This window comes from Taudactylus pleione, unplaced genomic scaffold (assembly GCF_031769625.1).
Source record: "Taudactylus pleione unplaced genomic scaffold, aTauple2 ptg000451l, whole genome shotgun sequence".
Lineage (NCBI taxonomy): Eukaryota > Metazoa > Chordata > Amphibia > Anura > Myobatrachidae > Taudactylus > Taudactylus pleione.
Window position 1 is genome coordinate 4,129,528 of NW_028284853.1, and position 17,380 is coordinate 4,146,907.

The 17,380-nt window shown below is 46.9% G+C and overlaps 1 protein-coding gene across 1 annotated transcript in view; it reads right to left on the reverse strand.

Annotated features, from left to right (window-relative positions):
- PGAP6 (post-GPI attachment to proteins 6) overlaps positions 1-10,166 on the reverse strand; it is a 45,121-nt gene extending 34,955 nt beyond the window's left edge. Inside the window, exon 1 of the mRNA XM_088448151.1 lies at positions 9,784-10,166. Within this exon, the coding sequence (XP_088304277.1) occupies positions 9,784-9,856 (73 nt within the window). The 5' untranslated portion in view covers positions 9,857-10,166. The remainder of the gene's footprint in view (positions 1-9,783) is intronic.
- Positions 10,167-17,380: the final 7,214 nt, after the last annotated feature.

The following is a 17,380-nucleotide window of genomic DNA, read 5'->3' on the forward strand; positions in this document are numbered from 1 at the left end:
GCACAGCCACTGTAGTTGTGCCCCTTATGCAGTGCCTCCAGAAATGCCCATTATGCAACACCCCTAGTAGTTCCCCTTATGTTGTGCCCTCAGTAATGCCCCAAGTAGTGCCCTTATGCAGTGTCCCCCGTAATGCCCCTAGTAGTGGCCCTTATGCTGTACCTCCTCCCAGTGTAGAACAGGCCCCACTGCAGTACTTACCTCTCTTCACTCTGGCCGCTGGGCACCGCTCCCGCCGTAGACGCTGCCTGAATCTAACTAGATCCAGAAGGCGCAGACTAATCTCATCGCAGATGACGTCACCCGCACACCCGCGAACTGCATGATTGGGAACGCTGGCCTCTGAAGTGAACAAAGGCTTCTTTAGTCTCCGATAGCCTCAGAGACCAGCGTTCCCAGTTTTAAATACAGTAAACACTGCCCGATCAGAGCTGAGCTCCGATTGCGGCAGGGGTTTGGGCCGCATGATATTTGTATTTGTGCCCACACAGTCGGGCTGCATAAAATGTTTATTCGGGCCGCATGTTTGACATGCCTGGTCTAGTGAGAACGCACTCCTGAGTGTCGTCAGCGACATCGTGTGATTGGCCGTACTGCATGGCAAATCACGATATCACATGCGGTGCAGTGCCTATTAATGAAGGATGGAACAAGTGATCTTTCAGTATTTCGTCAAAACTTCTAGTGTGTACCAGCAATATTGGATGGTGTGGGGAGAAGAGTAATCGCCCCGATCATCGGCAAGATTGGCAGGTGGTTAAAGGTGTACCCGGCCTTAGTATAACTAATTTCAAAACTTGTTAAGAGAACGTCACCAAGTTAACTTATCTTCAGAAATGTGCCTGCCATTAATGCCTTCTCCTGGTTATCTTATCTAGCCATTTGGACCAGACAGGGACCCAGGCCACCAACGTCATAGATACAGTATATGGGAATTCCCCCAACCTAGACCAGAAGAACGCAACTTTTTTTTCTAAGATAGGAAGGTCCCATTAGAATGTATTACATATCTGATATTATTCAGTGTGCTGAGGAACAATAGGGGGTTAAACCCCCCTCCTTTTTCTACTTCTATCTGAGAACCTGGCAGGTTTAAATAGGCAATAATATTAAATTTTAAAAAAAAATAAAAAAATGGGTGGAATTCAGTTGCTTTTTTTTGGGAGCTGTAACTAACGGACTCCTGACGGAACAATTCAATTGTTGCTCCGTTCGGGGGAGAGAATCGACAGAGATGAGATTTCGTCTCGCAGCCTCCTGAGGTGGAAAGCAGAAATGTGCAAAAAGTTTGTGTATTGAGTGCCCAAACTGTAGTTTAGGAGCCTTAACAACGACTTTACATGGGTGTAGCTGCTCCACGTGGCTAAACCCGATGCTCTTGGACGCGGCAAGCGCGGGTACCCATTAATTATCGTCGTCCAAAACACATTTGAATCGCTCCCAATGTCTGTTTTTGTATTTATTATTGCCCATTTAAATCCAGTGCCCAAAACTGCCAGGCACGGCCGCTTTGAAAGGCAACACATGGGTAAATTTACCCAAAGATTACAAAAATAGATCCAACTACTTCAAATCTGTATAGAGCAGCGTTAGGCAGCCTGACATATTTTATGGTATATGTTTAGGAAGCAGGCGGATGGAATGCCGACCGCTGGCCTCCAGACAATTTAATCCCGACGAGGGACGAATGACAGGCGTCTAAATCATATTAACGATGCCGGGAGACCGGCATACCGATCAAGCAGATGCCGGACACACACACTTAGGGTTAGGCACCCCCTTGGGAGGTTAGGGTTAGGCTGGGGGAGGGAGGGTTAGGCACCCTCGGGGGGAGGTCAAGGTTAGGCACCCCACCGGTGGACTTAGGTTTAGGCGGCGGGGAAGGGGGGGTATTAGGTTTAGGCACTTAGAGGGGGGAGGTTAGGGTTAGGCACCCTAAAGGAGGGTTAGGGAAAAAAAAAAAATAGGTTAGTTTATACTTACCTAGGGACGATTGGGATTTCCTCCTCTGTCGGCCAGCCGCTGTCGGGATGTGAACCGCTGGCCAGGGGTCCAGTGGTGATTCATACCGATTGAATTTTAAGGGCTATGGGACGAATTCAGAGATGTAGGTTAACCCAATGGTTAGTGCACATCTCAGTTTGTAGCCGTTCTGCGGCGGCACTAGACCTACACTGCGCATGTGCTGTACGGGTCTGCGATCTTGCACGCAGACTGTCAGTGATTGACAGTATGCTATCGTTGGGTGGGGAGGGGGCGGCGGCGGCCTCAGATATTCTACTAATCAAATAAAACACTATCTTCTGTTCAGAGAGCATAGAGGAAGAGCAGGTAGAATTACCATAAGGGGTGTACTGTTCTAAGTGGCCCAGACTGACCAGGGGGCCCTCCGATGATCCCAATTGCACCAAAAGCAAACTGCTTCCGTTCCCTTCTGTTTTGGAAAGGAATACCCAGCCCCAACATCAGTGACAGGCACACTCATGTGATGGTGTGACCGGATGTCACACTAGTATTCCCACAACTGCTGTACAGAAGGCACGGAGGAGCGCCAGTGGCACTGCTGGTTCTGGATGCATCAGCTCTCCAGTCATCTATCTCACAAGTAACAGTGTGGAGGACACTCAGTGGTATGTGTACTAGCCTGAGAGATGTGTGGAATTTGGCGATTTAGCTGCTAAATTTAAAAGGCAATACCTACCTGGTTTTGCTTTCTAAAAAATATTGCCACATTTAGTTGTGTATCCGTATGTCACCTTTGTCTAGATTGAATAAAAGTTGTTTTTTTAGGTTGTATCTGGTGAGAGCTCTTCTACTTGCTCTACGATTATCCTATTACTCTAGGGAAAACCCTCCCACCAATTTACACAATATTACACCAACTTAGTTTCCCTGCGACATTTGGTTTTGCCAAATAGGTGATAAAGTAATAAAATTAAAAAACAAATAAAAAAGTTTTTTTTTTCCCTGATTCCGCCATTTGTATCTGTACTAGGGCTAGGCTAAATTTGGTTAATATTTCCATAAAGTAAAGATCATACAAGTGTAGAGGGGGTCCCTGCATGTTTCATTAGTGCTGGACCCCACAATTTCTTATGGCAGACCAGAGAGCAGTAGTGCAGCGTGCATTGCACTCCCTTCTCCGATTGGCTGTGCTGCGTGACCTCACTGCACGGTGCAGATCGGGTAATGTGACGCAGAACCCGGCTGATCCTGTTTAATCTGATCCCGAGCAGAGAAGAAGAAGTTGGAGCAGGGAACAGATCTGGGGTCTGCAGGTGAAGCCCCGCCCTATTGCCCACCACTGGTAAAGAGCTTGGAATTTTAGGCACGTGAGGCGGCTACATAAATATATAGTCCCCCTCCCCCACATTTAATTTGTTTTCCTCTCTATTATTGACTATCTGACAGTATGTAGCAATTTGTACTTGCTCAGGCAGGAACAAGCAGTCAACTGTGAAAGTGACTGAGCAGAATGTCTACGTAACAAACCACACTGAACCCTGCAAACGGAGAGATAAGGACAGTGATCACAGCTGGCCAGGCAAAATAGTGCCCCTCTTGTACCCCTTTTACACCAACTAAAAAATCCCAGGTTGATGCACGTGAATGCACATCAATCCAGGATTTTTGTCAGTGTAAACAGACCAACCAGGGTCCAGTGACCAGGAGATCCAACCTGGCTGGATTGCAAGCCTGAGCACGGATCATTCCCGTGTCACCCTGCAGTGTAAACGGCGCAACCCAGGTCATGATGACCCGGGTTGCGCCGCATGCCGCCCGATAGGCCGGCTTCAGTGGAGCTTGGAGACGTCATCATCTCCAAGTGTCCACTGCCGGGCCGCCCAGAATGGAGCAGCGCACCCCACCCGCCCTCCGGACCGCTTTGGAGTAAGGCAAGGGGGTCGCGGAGGGGGGAGGGAGGGTAAGAAGTGCTGCTCACCTGCGCCGGAGAGCTGGGTCAGTGCTGACCCGGCTCCGGTGTGAACAGTGCCAACCCGGGCATAGCGCCGCAGTGTAAAAGGGGGTCTGTTCCGGGTTGGAAACGTGTTCCAAATCCCGGGTCAGACCCGGGACTTTGGTGTAAAAGGGGTATTGGATGCCACAGTTCAATTCCTTCCTCCCCTTATACAGCTGTGTCCTTATACATCATTGCTGCAGTCGCGCTAAAAAGCCCCGCTTGGCGCGTCAGGTCTCTTGAGACCAGAATTCAAGTAGCCGCGAAAAGTGCTGTCTGTCGAAAAGCGGATTGAATTAGCCCGTCTCGACGCAATGTTTTCTCGATGCGCATCCCAGCCTTTTGCCCTATTCAATTGTAAAACACACGAAAACGCGGATAGGCGAATGTTTTACAAAGTGAAAAGGTCATTTTTTTTCATGGCGGGGGAGGGGGGAAATCAGTCTGTACCCGATAAAAAGCTTTGGTGACCCTAGCAATCAATATAGAATAGTAGTGGCCCTAATAAAAGTATTTAGTGGACAGGCCCTGATTCAGAGCCGGACGCTATTTGCGCTCGCTCGTTCAGAAAAAAGGGGTGGCTATTCAAATGAACCGTTCGCTCTTTGCGGTCTGTTCACGCCTCTAGGTCTGAACGAGCGAACAAAACTTGCGGTCGTTTTTTGGAAAACTACGCCCCCTGGCCGCTCGCATCCTACGTCATGTCCGCTATTTATTAGATTAATCGAGTACATCGACCAGCGTATGAACTGCTCGCTATTCTTGTGGTTGGTTTTTCCTACCACAATCTTGCGAGCAGTTCTGACTATAAAATAATCCAGTGACGTGGTCAATGACGCTGCTGCATTAATTATGCACACCCATAAAACGCCCGTTTTGACCTTTAAGCACGCCTGCGTTCTGATCTCCACTCCCAGTTTTCAAGCACCTTCCTCTGTTACCACCCACATACGCCTCCTTCTGTCACTCAAAATAGCAGGCATTCACTATTTAGCGAACAAATGATTTTCAGGCCCTTATTTTGTTGCAATGGGCTGTTATATGCATATTTGCATGTGAGTGGGAAAAATGATAGCAAGCAAAGTTTTTTTTGGAAAAATAAGTACCGAGGTTAAATTTGGGGTACCTGAAAATGGGTACTATAAATATTTTGGCATCTGTAAAGTGAACATTTAAAAAAAAAATCTAAAAAAAAAAAATACACCTGCTGCAGCCTCGTGCAATCCCAAACACACCTGTCCCAACCATATAGCTCCCCAAAGTACCAGGCCCCCCACTTTATTTTTTTTTCCACATCTTCCAACGCTTTAATTTTCACTCCAAAAATGACATGTCTTCTTTTGGGGTGAATTAAGTAATGTTTTGGGCTGTTAGTCATTAGGGGGGTGTCCAAATGGTTCTGAACCAAGTCCCCAAATTTGTACCCCAAAATATGGATTTTGGACTTTTTTCTTCTGGAGAAACTTTTTTTTGCCTGTCAACAATTTGTGTATCCACCTTTGACCACTTCTCCGCACTTTTCAGTGCTTGATAAATAGACCCCTGTGTACGGGCACCTTAAGACTTAAGCCGATCCGACGAATTGGTACGATTTGGCTGCTCTATCGTACCGTGTATGGGCATGATATCGGACAGAGCGTGCACCCGTGGGGTCGTACATCGCAGCCCCAGATCTTACTGCAGGTTCAGTCGATCAGTGGATGTGATGTGCGATCCCATGCAGCGCTACGTGGGTGGGGGAGCCGGCATTTCGGACGGGCGGCCACCCAATTGCACAGTGTGTGGGGACCGCCCGATATGTCGGACATCGGATCCCCTGTCGTGTCGCACGGTGCATATCGCACAGTGTATGGCCAGCTTTACACCACCGGTATAATCTGAAAATAGCTTTGACATTTACCGGACACTGCAGGAGGTTGGGGGGTTACGGATTAGCTCATTTATCAAAATATTTTTTATCCAGCCTCAATCAGAAAGAAAGGAGTTAATAGCAGCCTCAAACCATCCAGTCACACAGGCTGCTCTACTAAATAAATCTCTGCAATTACCAATATGGGGAGATAAACAGAACAGCCAATTCTTTTCATGAACGTGACTTAAGGGGCCTATCCATTAGCAGATAAATGTGAAAGATGAATGATTTATCGTTCATTCTAAACGATTTATCGTTCAGTCGTTCAATTTCTCTGCTAATGGATAGGCTCTGAACGATAAAAATGCGCACTCCCGCGGCCGACAAATTTGGTCTTTTGTCTCTCCAACATGTTGGTCAATTATCGTTTATTGCTGACAGATATTTGAAATATCTGTCGCGGTAAACAACGAACGATTTTTTAATGTAAATGAATAGAAACTTAAAAAAAAAAATCCACTCCCAGAATGCTGTCATGCAATATCGTTCGTCGTTTGCAAAAAATCTGTCATGTACATGATAGATATCTGTCACAGCAGCCCCAAGAATTTTCAAACGATAAATCTTTTGTCTATCAGAAAGATCTGCTACTGGATAGGCCCCTTTAGGGTGTAACATAAATAAATGGTACAAATGTTGCAAACTTTAAAACCGACATGTAACACATCATATGCCATTCCTATCAATGGAACATAATGCATTATGTCAATGTAACGTGGGCTACATCTACAGCTCGTTTAGATTGAACGTGGGGGAGGATACACTAACCGGAGGTCACAGCTTCATTGCAGACGGTAAACAATAGAAAAAAGATCCAGTTCCGAGAAGAGAAAGAGGACTGTGTGATCCACAAACTCAATGGGGACAGCCAGAAAGAGTGGGGAGAATGCAAGAGCACTACATGGGAACTACAACTACCTATCACTCAATTTACTTGTCGGTGTAGTCGTTACTGTTCCAAGATCAGAGGCGGCCTATCCTCGGCTCTTGGGTCTTTGGAAACGCAGCTTGAGTGTAAATGTAATTCACATGTATGGCATACCCGTTCCTCTAAGATGTGTAAAATAAAAAATAATAATAATTACTAAAAAAAACAAGTTTAATTCATAGACAGCAGAGACCTGCAACTCTAGAAAATAAATGAAGTACTTAGTTATTAGACTGGCCCTGGATCACAGCCTGATCAGAAGAGGGCAGATCAGTTTTCTGAAATCAAGAGGATAGGAGCTACCTAAAAAGTAGTGGTATGATATGTCGACATGGGCATAATGTCGACTATGAATAATTCGACAGATCGTCCCTTGCGGCCCAGCTGTCACTCTCCTGCTCCTGACACCTGCAGCGCGACACCAGCTCCCGGTAGTCATGTGTCCGTCACTTCATGTTCACACCTGTGATCCTCCAGTATTCTTCTGCTATCCCCAACCCTCCCTCTAGTGACTAATCCTACACACCCCCCGCAACCTAAACCTGACCGCCACCTGCAGCCTAACCCTAATGTCGACATTCTGAGCAACCCAATGACAACATCCACTAAAGTAGTCAGTGTGTGTGTGAGAAACACACACACACACACACACACACACACACACACACACACACACACATTATATATAAATTAATCCACTATAAGTTACCAAGGAGACCTGTAGTAGTGTTTTGTACAGGTCACATCTCTGCAGTGATATATGGAATGACTGACTGTACTTTATACCTTATAATACACAGGGTTTCCACATTTAAACAGAGATTATTTACAAGGGTTTAAAGTAAACCTATATTAGCATCACTTGTGTTTAATATCCCTGTAACAGGCACAACAGTCATCACTTCACTAGGGTGAGGTAAGACCTCTTTACTAGAATAACAGGATGGCAACACACTACCCCTTAGTTTTGACACTTCCCTGTGACAAATGCTGAATCACCAGGATAAGTACATAACCTACTGAATACGTGAGAGCTTTCTACATCAGGAAATAACCAAAATATGCCAACATCGAAAACAATGCCGTCACGTGAGAGTACTGGAAACTTCACAGGTTTATCAATGTTTGAACACTGCTGACAAGTCCGTCTGTGCAGGGCATATTGCAGAGCTGGCTGCTCTCGCAGAAATTTGTGAATATGGTGCATGTGTGTACGGGCAGCGTGGGAGGATAATGAGTTAAAAAGTAGATTAACACATTAATGTCATTATTAGGAATTTGTTTCTGAATATAGCAAACAATGAATTGTTATTAAAAAGCTAGGTCTATCCTACACCTGGAGTCCACCCAAAGAGAATTCAATTGAGCGGTGCAGGTGTGGGGGTAGATATTTTACACAGTAATGTGGTTCCATGAAGCATGGGATACAGCTCATTTGGTGCGCGAACACCCCAAATATGTGTGCTACACCCAGTCTCGTCTATGCATACTCATTTTGAGTTACATGGTGGAATTAATGGGAGCACCCACAAATTTTTTTTTTTTTTTAAAAGTTGTCTCCTATACTGTGAAGTATAGGAGGTGGCGAGCAGAATTAATGGGTACCCACGGTAATTGCACCCAAAAGTCAGACAACTGAATACTGTAGCTCCCGTCACTTTATAATGGGAGCTGCGGTCACGATTAAATAATTTAATTCTTACCGTTATGTACTAGTTACTGCAGTAGACGGGGTTACGCTCCATTCTAAGGGTGAAATTCAATTCTTTCCAGCCCCTATCGTGCCCGACGGAGCTATTCAATTCTTGCTCCTGTCGGGCACGATGAGCTGCCAGCGCTACATTTCAGCTCGCAGCCCCTGGGGGATAAGAGTTGAAATGTGCGAAAAGTGACATGTTTGGGCGCCCAAACATCACTTTTCGCAATCGCGCCCAGCACTTTGGTCGGGTTTAGCTGCTTTACGTAGCTAAACCTGACCTCTATGGGCGCGATCAGCACGAAAATCGTTAACAATTGCATAGCGGCCCGCGATCTCCTGTCACTTTAGACGGGAGATGCGGGCCGCGAAAACAATTGAATTCCGCCCTATAAATGTTAAACATGCTGTTAAAAAATGGTACAAAGCAATGACGGGCCCTGTGCTATCTGCACTTACGTGGCATATTTATCAATGACATTTTCAGGCGTTTATGAACGTGTTAAAAGACACAAAGAAGTGGAAAGAACACATCCGTCACTCTCTTTTGCACAGTACTTGCCATCAATGCCTGGAAAGTGTAATTAAAATAGATGCATTGCACTATAAACTTTTAAACAGCATAGCTTATATCTCATGAGTGAATACATGTTCTACCAGTATAATCTATTCCAACTAGGGTGTTGGTGTGGAGTTTGCATGTCCCCCCCCCATATTTGAATGGGTATATTCCAGCTGCTCCGGCTTCATGCCACAGTCCAAAAACATATGGGCAGGGAGATTAGCTTATGACCAAATAAAACCCAATGTTTATGGGTGTATGTAAAATATAACACAAATATTAGATTGTAAGCTCCAGTGAATCAGGGACTGGCATGGATGATTAACCCTTCTCTGTAAGGTGCAGAACAATACGTTGGTGCTTTTTAAATCAGAATAAAAGCTGTTTTTACCCATTGTCACACAAAATACAAAATGTATTTATACTTTTTCTGTCCTGCACCTATTGCAGCCAACCTATGTGCAATATATAACCAGACAACCCTGCCCCCTACCCAACACCCCCCACATGCCTCTAGTCTTAATCTTAATGACTTCAAGCACTTAGATGAGCCCTATTTCATACAGAAGGAATTACTGGAGCCTGGTCCCAGAGACTCTCCCTTTCCAAAGAGGCACCATGAAGTGACACACAGGAGCTGACAATCTAAAACAACAATGAGCACATATAACTGATTAAAAGTGGCAGACAGGTGTGTAAGGTGGTGATGGGGCAGCTGTGTACTCACCCTGTGAGGTGCTGGCAGCTGGGGAGAAGGCGCAGAGCAGTCCCAGGAAGAGGAGACGGATGGGGGGGTCCATGCTGGATCAGGAAGCTGTGCAGCGCAGGGTACACTCCTCACCGGCTCTCATCCTGCGCTCACACACCGAGCACATAGGTAGCACTAGCACACTGCACACACCTAGCACATAGGTAGCACTAGCACATAGGTAGCACTAGCACACACCTAGCACATAGGTAACACTAGCACACACCTAGCACATAGGTAACACTAGCACACACCTAGCCCGTCGTCACACCCCGCACACCTGGTGGTGACACACATGTCCCAGCATGCCCCTCTGGTGACCAGGCTCAGTGAGCTCAGGCCGCGCGTCCCGGCTGCTGGGTCCCCTCCCACTCAGGAGGATAATAATACGCTGGTGCTCCCTCCCTCCTCCCTCCCTGGCACAGGCCGGCTGCTGTGTAATACTCCCAGAGAGAGAGAGAGGAGCAGTGGCTGGCTGACGGGGAGAGAAGAGAATCACAGCACGCTGCCTGACTCCTCCTATCCTCCAGGGTAATGTCCCAAGTCCCAGCCCAAACCTACGTACTCTGTGTGACTACACTATCCTGTGTGTATGACCCCACCCAGAGAAGTATTCCATATACTCCCATAAACACCGACTACATACTGTCTGCCCCCTCCCACTCAGGACAGATTCCACTCCCATAAACACCAGCTACACTCATACTGTCTGCAGGGCCCGTTCTAGACATTGTGGAGCTCAGGGTGAATCAACTAGTTGGCTGGTTGGACAGATAATCTTTAGATGTGTGGCCAGCTATACTGTCTGCCCCCTCCCACTCAGGACAGATTCCATTCCCATAAACATCGGCTACACTCATACTGTGTGCCCCTTCCCACTCAGCACAGACTCCACTACCATAACACTGACTATTCTTATACTGTCTGCTCCCTTCCACTCAGGACATACTCCACTGCCATAAACACCGGCTACACTCCTAGTCATACAGTCTGCCCCCTCCCACTCAGGACAGATTCCACTCCCATAAATTCCGGCTACACTCATACTTTGTGCCACCTCCCACTTAGCACAGACTCCACTCCCATAACACTGACTAGTCTTATACTGTCTGCCCCCTTCCACTCCAGACATACTCCACTGCCATAAACACTGACTACACTTCTCATACTGTCTGCCCCTCCCACTCAAGACATACTCCACTCCCATAAACACTGATTAAACTTATCATACTGTCTGCCCCCTCCCACTCAGCACAGTCACTACTCCCATAAACACTGACTACACTTCTCATACTATCTGCCCCCTCCCACTCAGCACATACTCCACTCCCATAAACACTGACTACACTTATACTGTCTGCCCCCTCCCACTCAGGACATACTCCACTCCCATAAACACTGACTACACTTATACTGTCTGCCCCCTCCCACTCAGGACATACTCCACTCCCATAAACACTGACTACACTTCTCATACTGTCTGCCCCCTCCCACTCAGCACATACTCCACTCCCATAAACACTGACTACACTTCTCATACTGTCTGCCCCCTCCCACTCAGGACATACTCCACTCCCATAAACACTGACTACACTTCTCATACTGGCTGCCCCGTCCCACTCAGCACATACTCCACTCCCATAAACACTGATTAAACTTATCATACTGTCTGCCCCCTCCCACTCAGCACATACTCCGCTCCCATAAACATTTACTACACTCTTACTGTCTGCCCCCTCCCACTCAGCACAGTCACCACTCCCATAAACCCTTCCACCTTGATTAGCACCCCTCTCACCTGTTCCTGGGTGTTTTTTATTAGCAAGGAGTCCTTGCACTCGAGACTGCACATCTAATGAGGCACCCTGAGGGTAAGACCTATCATAAATATATATATAGGCTGTGTATTAGTTTTGGGACTGGTATTGGGGTGCGGGGCTCTCTGGGCTGGTGTGGCTGGACTGCTTCATGGCATCATGATGTACACTTTTTCACTTCTTTAATTTGTTTTTTTATATACGTAGCACTTTATACACTTTTTATTATAACCTACTTATGTAGGACTTAACACATAGGCTTTCTTTATTATTCTTTAACCCTCACTTTAAATCTCACACTATTGTGATGCCATGGGGTGGTTCTGCTGGGTTGGCCTGGGGGGTCCTGTGCCCTGTATTTGTTCCATAGGAGTGTTAGGGACCTGCCTAATAGAGATCACCTGGACGCGGTGGGCAGGCCCATAATTAATGCCCATTATTATGCCAAGAACCTCTTGTGCAATTTAGCAGTATTATTAGGTTGAGTATGGTAGAGTGTACACTTGCATTTGTCTGTTTCTGCTTGCAGCACTACAAGTCTCAGCCGGTAGCACCTCACATTGTGCTTAGGGTGTGCAATCTAGGGCCCCTCTCCCTATGTATTCTACACTTCTCATACTGTCTGCCCCCTCCCCCTCAGGACAGACTCCACTCCCATAAGCACTGACTACACTTCTCATACTGTCTGCCCCCTCCCACTCAGGACAGACTCCACTCCCATAAGCACTGACTACACTTCTCATACTGTCTGCCCCCTCCCACTCAGGACAGACTCCACTCCCATAAGCACTGACTACACTTCTCATACTGTCTGCCCCCTCCCACTCAGGACAGACTCCACTCCCATAAGCACTGACTACACTTCTCATACTGTCTGCCCCCCTCCCACTCAGGACATATGTAACCCCCTGCTAAGGGTGTACTGTTCTAAGTGTGGGGTGTTACAGTGATTTATTTACCAATACACAACCGTGGATAGTACTGTAACCTTCCGGATGGTGACGATTATAGGTACAGGCAATAGGGCACAGTTAGATTAAATATTTATTCAACTATTTTAGTACAGCAAAGTAACAACTACTACATCAGCACCACAATACAACAATTTAAGGTACAATTTGTTACACAACTTTACACCAGAAAAAGTACACTGGGATCCATACATTTTTATTAAGCTGAAACTCAGGAACAGTGGGCAGTGACCCTTCTTCAAACTGTGGGGAAATGGATTAAAGTAGGGATGTGCAGGCTCGGATAGGTTCGAGTTTGCACGTTGAGTTCGGATTTTTCCCTCCAAAAAAACGGAACTCAGAAAGAGGCTAAACGTCATCTTACATGGACGAACATCATCATTCCTGGACAGTCCAGGAATGATGATGTTCGTCCATGTAAGATGACGTTTAGCCTCTTTCTGAGTTCCGTTTTTTTGGAGGGAAAAATCCGAACTAAACGTGCAAACTCGAACCTATACGAGCCTGCACATCCCTAGATTAAAGGCATAGATACAAACAACAAAGTAACTATAAGAGTGCATCAATACCAGAAGATTCAATGACTCCCCGCTAGTTTGTGCGCAAAAAATTGTTACAACCTTATCACTACATGCAAGTGGTGGTATGAGTTTGCACAAAAGTTATAGACGGTGCCCGGGTTAAATATGGTAGACGCTGTTATTAAAATCCTTGCAGTACTGCCAAATAGATTAGAGTGTGCTTTCGATGAAGTGACAATATTTTATTTCTCTAGTTTTTTATTTCTCCTTCATGTACTCATGTACAAACTTAGCAACTGAAAGCTCATTAAGTGTTTCCACTTACTCCTCTTTCATTCCTGTTGCTGTATTCATATCTCTCTCCCTTGCCCTGCCAGCTGTAAGATATAATAGAGGTATAAAGGGCGGCTTTGGTACCTCCTAGTATAGGTTATTTATAGGCAGCTCCTCTCTGTCTATTCTGGCTCCTCCAAATGAGCTAGCTTTTATCATAGGCTGTCTGACGTCAAATCTGCTCTCCTGTCACGTGAGAGTTTTAGCCTTATATTTAACCAGTCCCTCTGCCCAATGCCAGTCTCTCCTACCACTGTGGCTCGGTAGCTGAGATTCTAGGCTGTAGCAAGGTTATCTGTAGTGAATGCAGAGCCCTATAACTGCTGTTTGCCTCATCATATCCTCTGTTAGTCCTAGTCACTGGGTATGCAGTCGGGAAACCAGCTGCCTTAATACCGACAGCCGGCCTCCCCCTTGCTTTATCCCAGCATGGGATAAATGACCGGCGTCTATATCTAGACTCCTGTCATTTACCCGACGCCGAGCGAGCGGCGCCCGGCATCCCGATCGAAGGGATGCCGGGCGCCGCGAGCGGACAGCCTGGGGGGGGGGGTAAGGTTTAGGGCACCCGGGGGGAGTTAGGCACCCCCTCAGGAGGGTGGGTTAGGGTTAGGCACCCCCGGGTTTAGGCAGCAGGGAAAGGGGGGTTAGGGTTAGGCACTTAGACGGGGGAATTAGGGTTAGGCACTTGGGGGGGAGGTTAAGGTTAGTTTATACTTACCTGAGGGACGATCGGAATTTCCAGCGCTGTCGGGCTTCCGCTGCCGGGCTCTGCTGATCTGTCTGGCTGCCGCTGCCAGGAATCGATCTGCCGGCCATTCCATACCGATTCCAGTCACTGAGGGGTGTATATCTGCCTTACCGGTCTCTAGCAGAGTAATGCCTGTCTATCTCTGGGCTATCGTGCTCGGCGTAGGAGATCTGGCAGGAAGGCTGACCCTGGTCTTCTCCAGTCTGCCCCAGCTCGACACTATACTTCTCACCTCTGAGTTCTACCGACACTGCTGATTGCTTGATGGACAGGAAGCTCCGCCTGGTTACACTCCCTCATTCCGCCCCGACAGCTCCAATCGCAGGGATGTTACAGGTAGGCTGCTCCACTTCTTTGCCTCTGTCCCATCTTTCCAGAGCACAAGACTGGACACCCCCTCACCACTGCCGTGCGGCCGGAAACCCCGCTCCCCCGAGGTAGGAGAAACACAGGGCAGGGGACTCCTTCACCTAAACCACCTTCGGCACACTACTCACGGTAGCGGCGGCTCCTCACAGCACCCTCAGTGTGCTCCGGAAAGTTAAATTTTCCCCGTTGTCCCTGAGGTACGAGACACTTAACACAGGAGCTCCGCTCCGCTTCACTGGCTTAGGCTGAACACACTAACGGCCCCCTGCTAGTCCTCCTTATATCATCCGCAGTCGCGTGCGGGGCTCCTTTCCGCCGACCGCACGCGCCACTTCAGCATCTCCCCCACATTGTTTATAGTTGGTCCTCTATAGAGACAGTTCTCCCCTTCTCAGGGAGCACATTCTGGCATCTTGTGTCGTGCTCCCTATGCCCGTAGTGAGCAGCTGGCTCCATTTTCTCTTCAAGAGGGGGGCTAAGGTGTATGTGAAATTAACAACTTCCCTATATAACATACTTATATACCATACTGTGTAAATACATCAACTATCATAACATCAAATTACAATGCATTTTGTACATTTGCAGTTCGGTGTACATATATGAACTATCATTTCTTTCTTACAATAACTATATATATATATATTTTTTTTTTTTTTTTCAGTACCAGTCAAAAGTTTGGACACACCTTCTCATTCAATGGTTTTTGTTTATTTAATTTATTTTCAACATAGTAGATTAATACTGAAGACATCAAAACTATGAAAGAACACATATGGAATTATGTTGTAAATAAAAAAGTGTTAAACAAATCAATATGTTTTATATTTTATATTCCTCAAATTAGCCCCCTTTTTCTTTGATGACAGCTTTGCACACTCTGGGCATTCTCTCAATCAATCTACACATACTGACTGATGGCCGCCCATTCTTGCCTAATCAATGCTTTGAGTTTGTCAGAATTTGTGGGTTTTTGTTTGTCCACCCGTCTCTTGAGGATTGAACACAAGTTCTCAATGGGATTAAGGTCTGGCGAGTTTCCTGACCATGGACCCAATATGTCGATGTTTTGTTCCCCAAGCCACTTAATTATCACTTTTGCCTTATGGCAAGGTGCTCCATCATGCTAGAAAAGGCATTGTTCATCACCAAACTGTTCTTGGATGGTTGGGTGAAGTTGCTCTTGCAGGATGTTTTGGTACCATTCTTTATTCATGCCTGTGTTCTTAGGCAAAATTGTGAATGAGCCCACTCCCTTGGCTGAGAAGCAACCCCACACATTATTAAATTTTATTTATAGGGCGCCACAAGTGGTCCACAGCACCGTACATACAGTAAAGGGTACACAGAACATTACACTACAAAACAGTAACCAAAATATAAACAGAACACAAATAACAATTAGCAACACAATTCTCCATACGCAGTACAGCTCTGAAGGTGAAGGCTGTCATAGAAGTGCTAGAGAAGAAGGCTGTGAGACAGTGGGGAGGAGGACCCTGCTCCTAGGAGCTTAGAATCTAGGGGAGAGAGGAGACGGACAGATGACATGAGGCATGAGTGTGTAGAGGGGGACCTGATTACAGGAAGTAAGTGAGGTAGAGACGGCTGAAGTGGGAGGGACAGAGACCTGGTAACATGGTTATGTGGTGGAAGGGTATGCTTTGATGAACAGGTGGGTATTCAGTGCACGTTTGAAGCTCTGCAAGGTTGGGGAGAACCTGATCGAGTGAGGGAGCTGTCCAGTGGATGGGCAAAATCTTGGATACAAGCATGAGATGAAGTAATCAGAGTGGAGGAGAGGTAACAATCATTGGCAGAATGGGGTGAGCGGAAGGGAGTATGTAATGAGATGAGGTTGGAGATGGAGCTAGCAGTAAAGTTAGAGAGGGCCTTGTATGTGAAGGTGAGGAGTTTGAAGAGGATTCTGTAGGGGAATGGGAGCCAGTGCAGATTTTGGCAGAGGGGAGCAGCAGAAGTGGAACGGCAGGAGAGGAAGATAAGTCTAGCTGCAGCATTGAGAACAGACTGGAGGGGAGCAAGATGGCAATGTGGGAGGCCAGTAAGGAGAAGGTTGCAGTAGTCAAGCCGAGAAATGATTAGTGAATGAATAATCAGTTTGGTAGCATTCTGGGAGAGGAAAGGCCTAATGCGAGCAATGTTGCATAGCTGGAACCGACAGGATTGAGCCAGAGATTGAATGTGGGGGGTGAAGGAGAGGGTGGAGTCAAGGGTGACACCCAAACAGCAAAGTTGGGGACAGGGGAGATGATGGTGTTGTCAACAGTGATGGCGACATTGATTGGACTGGAGACTATATTAGAGGGAAAGATTATGAGTTCGGTTTTGTACATGTTGAGCTTCAGAGAGCACTGGGACATCCAGGAAGAGATGGCGGAGAGGCAGCTGGATACCTGAGAGAGGACAGAAGGGGTGAGTTCAGGAGAGGAGAGGTACAGTTGCGGGTCATTGACATAGAGGAGGTATTGGAGGCTGAAGGAGCTGATGAGTTCTCCTAGTGTAGAGGTGTACAGGGAGAAGAGCAGCGGGCCCAGGACAGAACCCTGTGGGACATCAACGGGAAGGGTGGAAGGGAGGGGAGGTGGAGTCAGAGGCAGACACAGAGAAGGAGCGGTTGGTGAGGTAAGAGGTGAACCAGGCATGGACGGTGTTAGAGATGCCAAAAGTCTGAAGGGTGCGGAGGAGGAGAGTGTGATCCACGGTGTCGAAGCGTTATGCCTCTTACTGAATCTGGTGATACACAGAGTAGCCTGCCTCTGAATGAGCTGGCGTTGTTTGTTAGATACTGCTTCT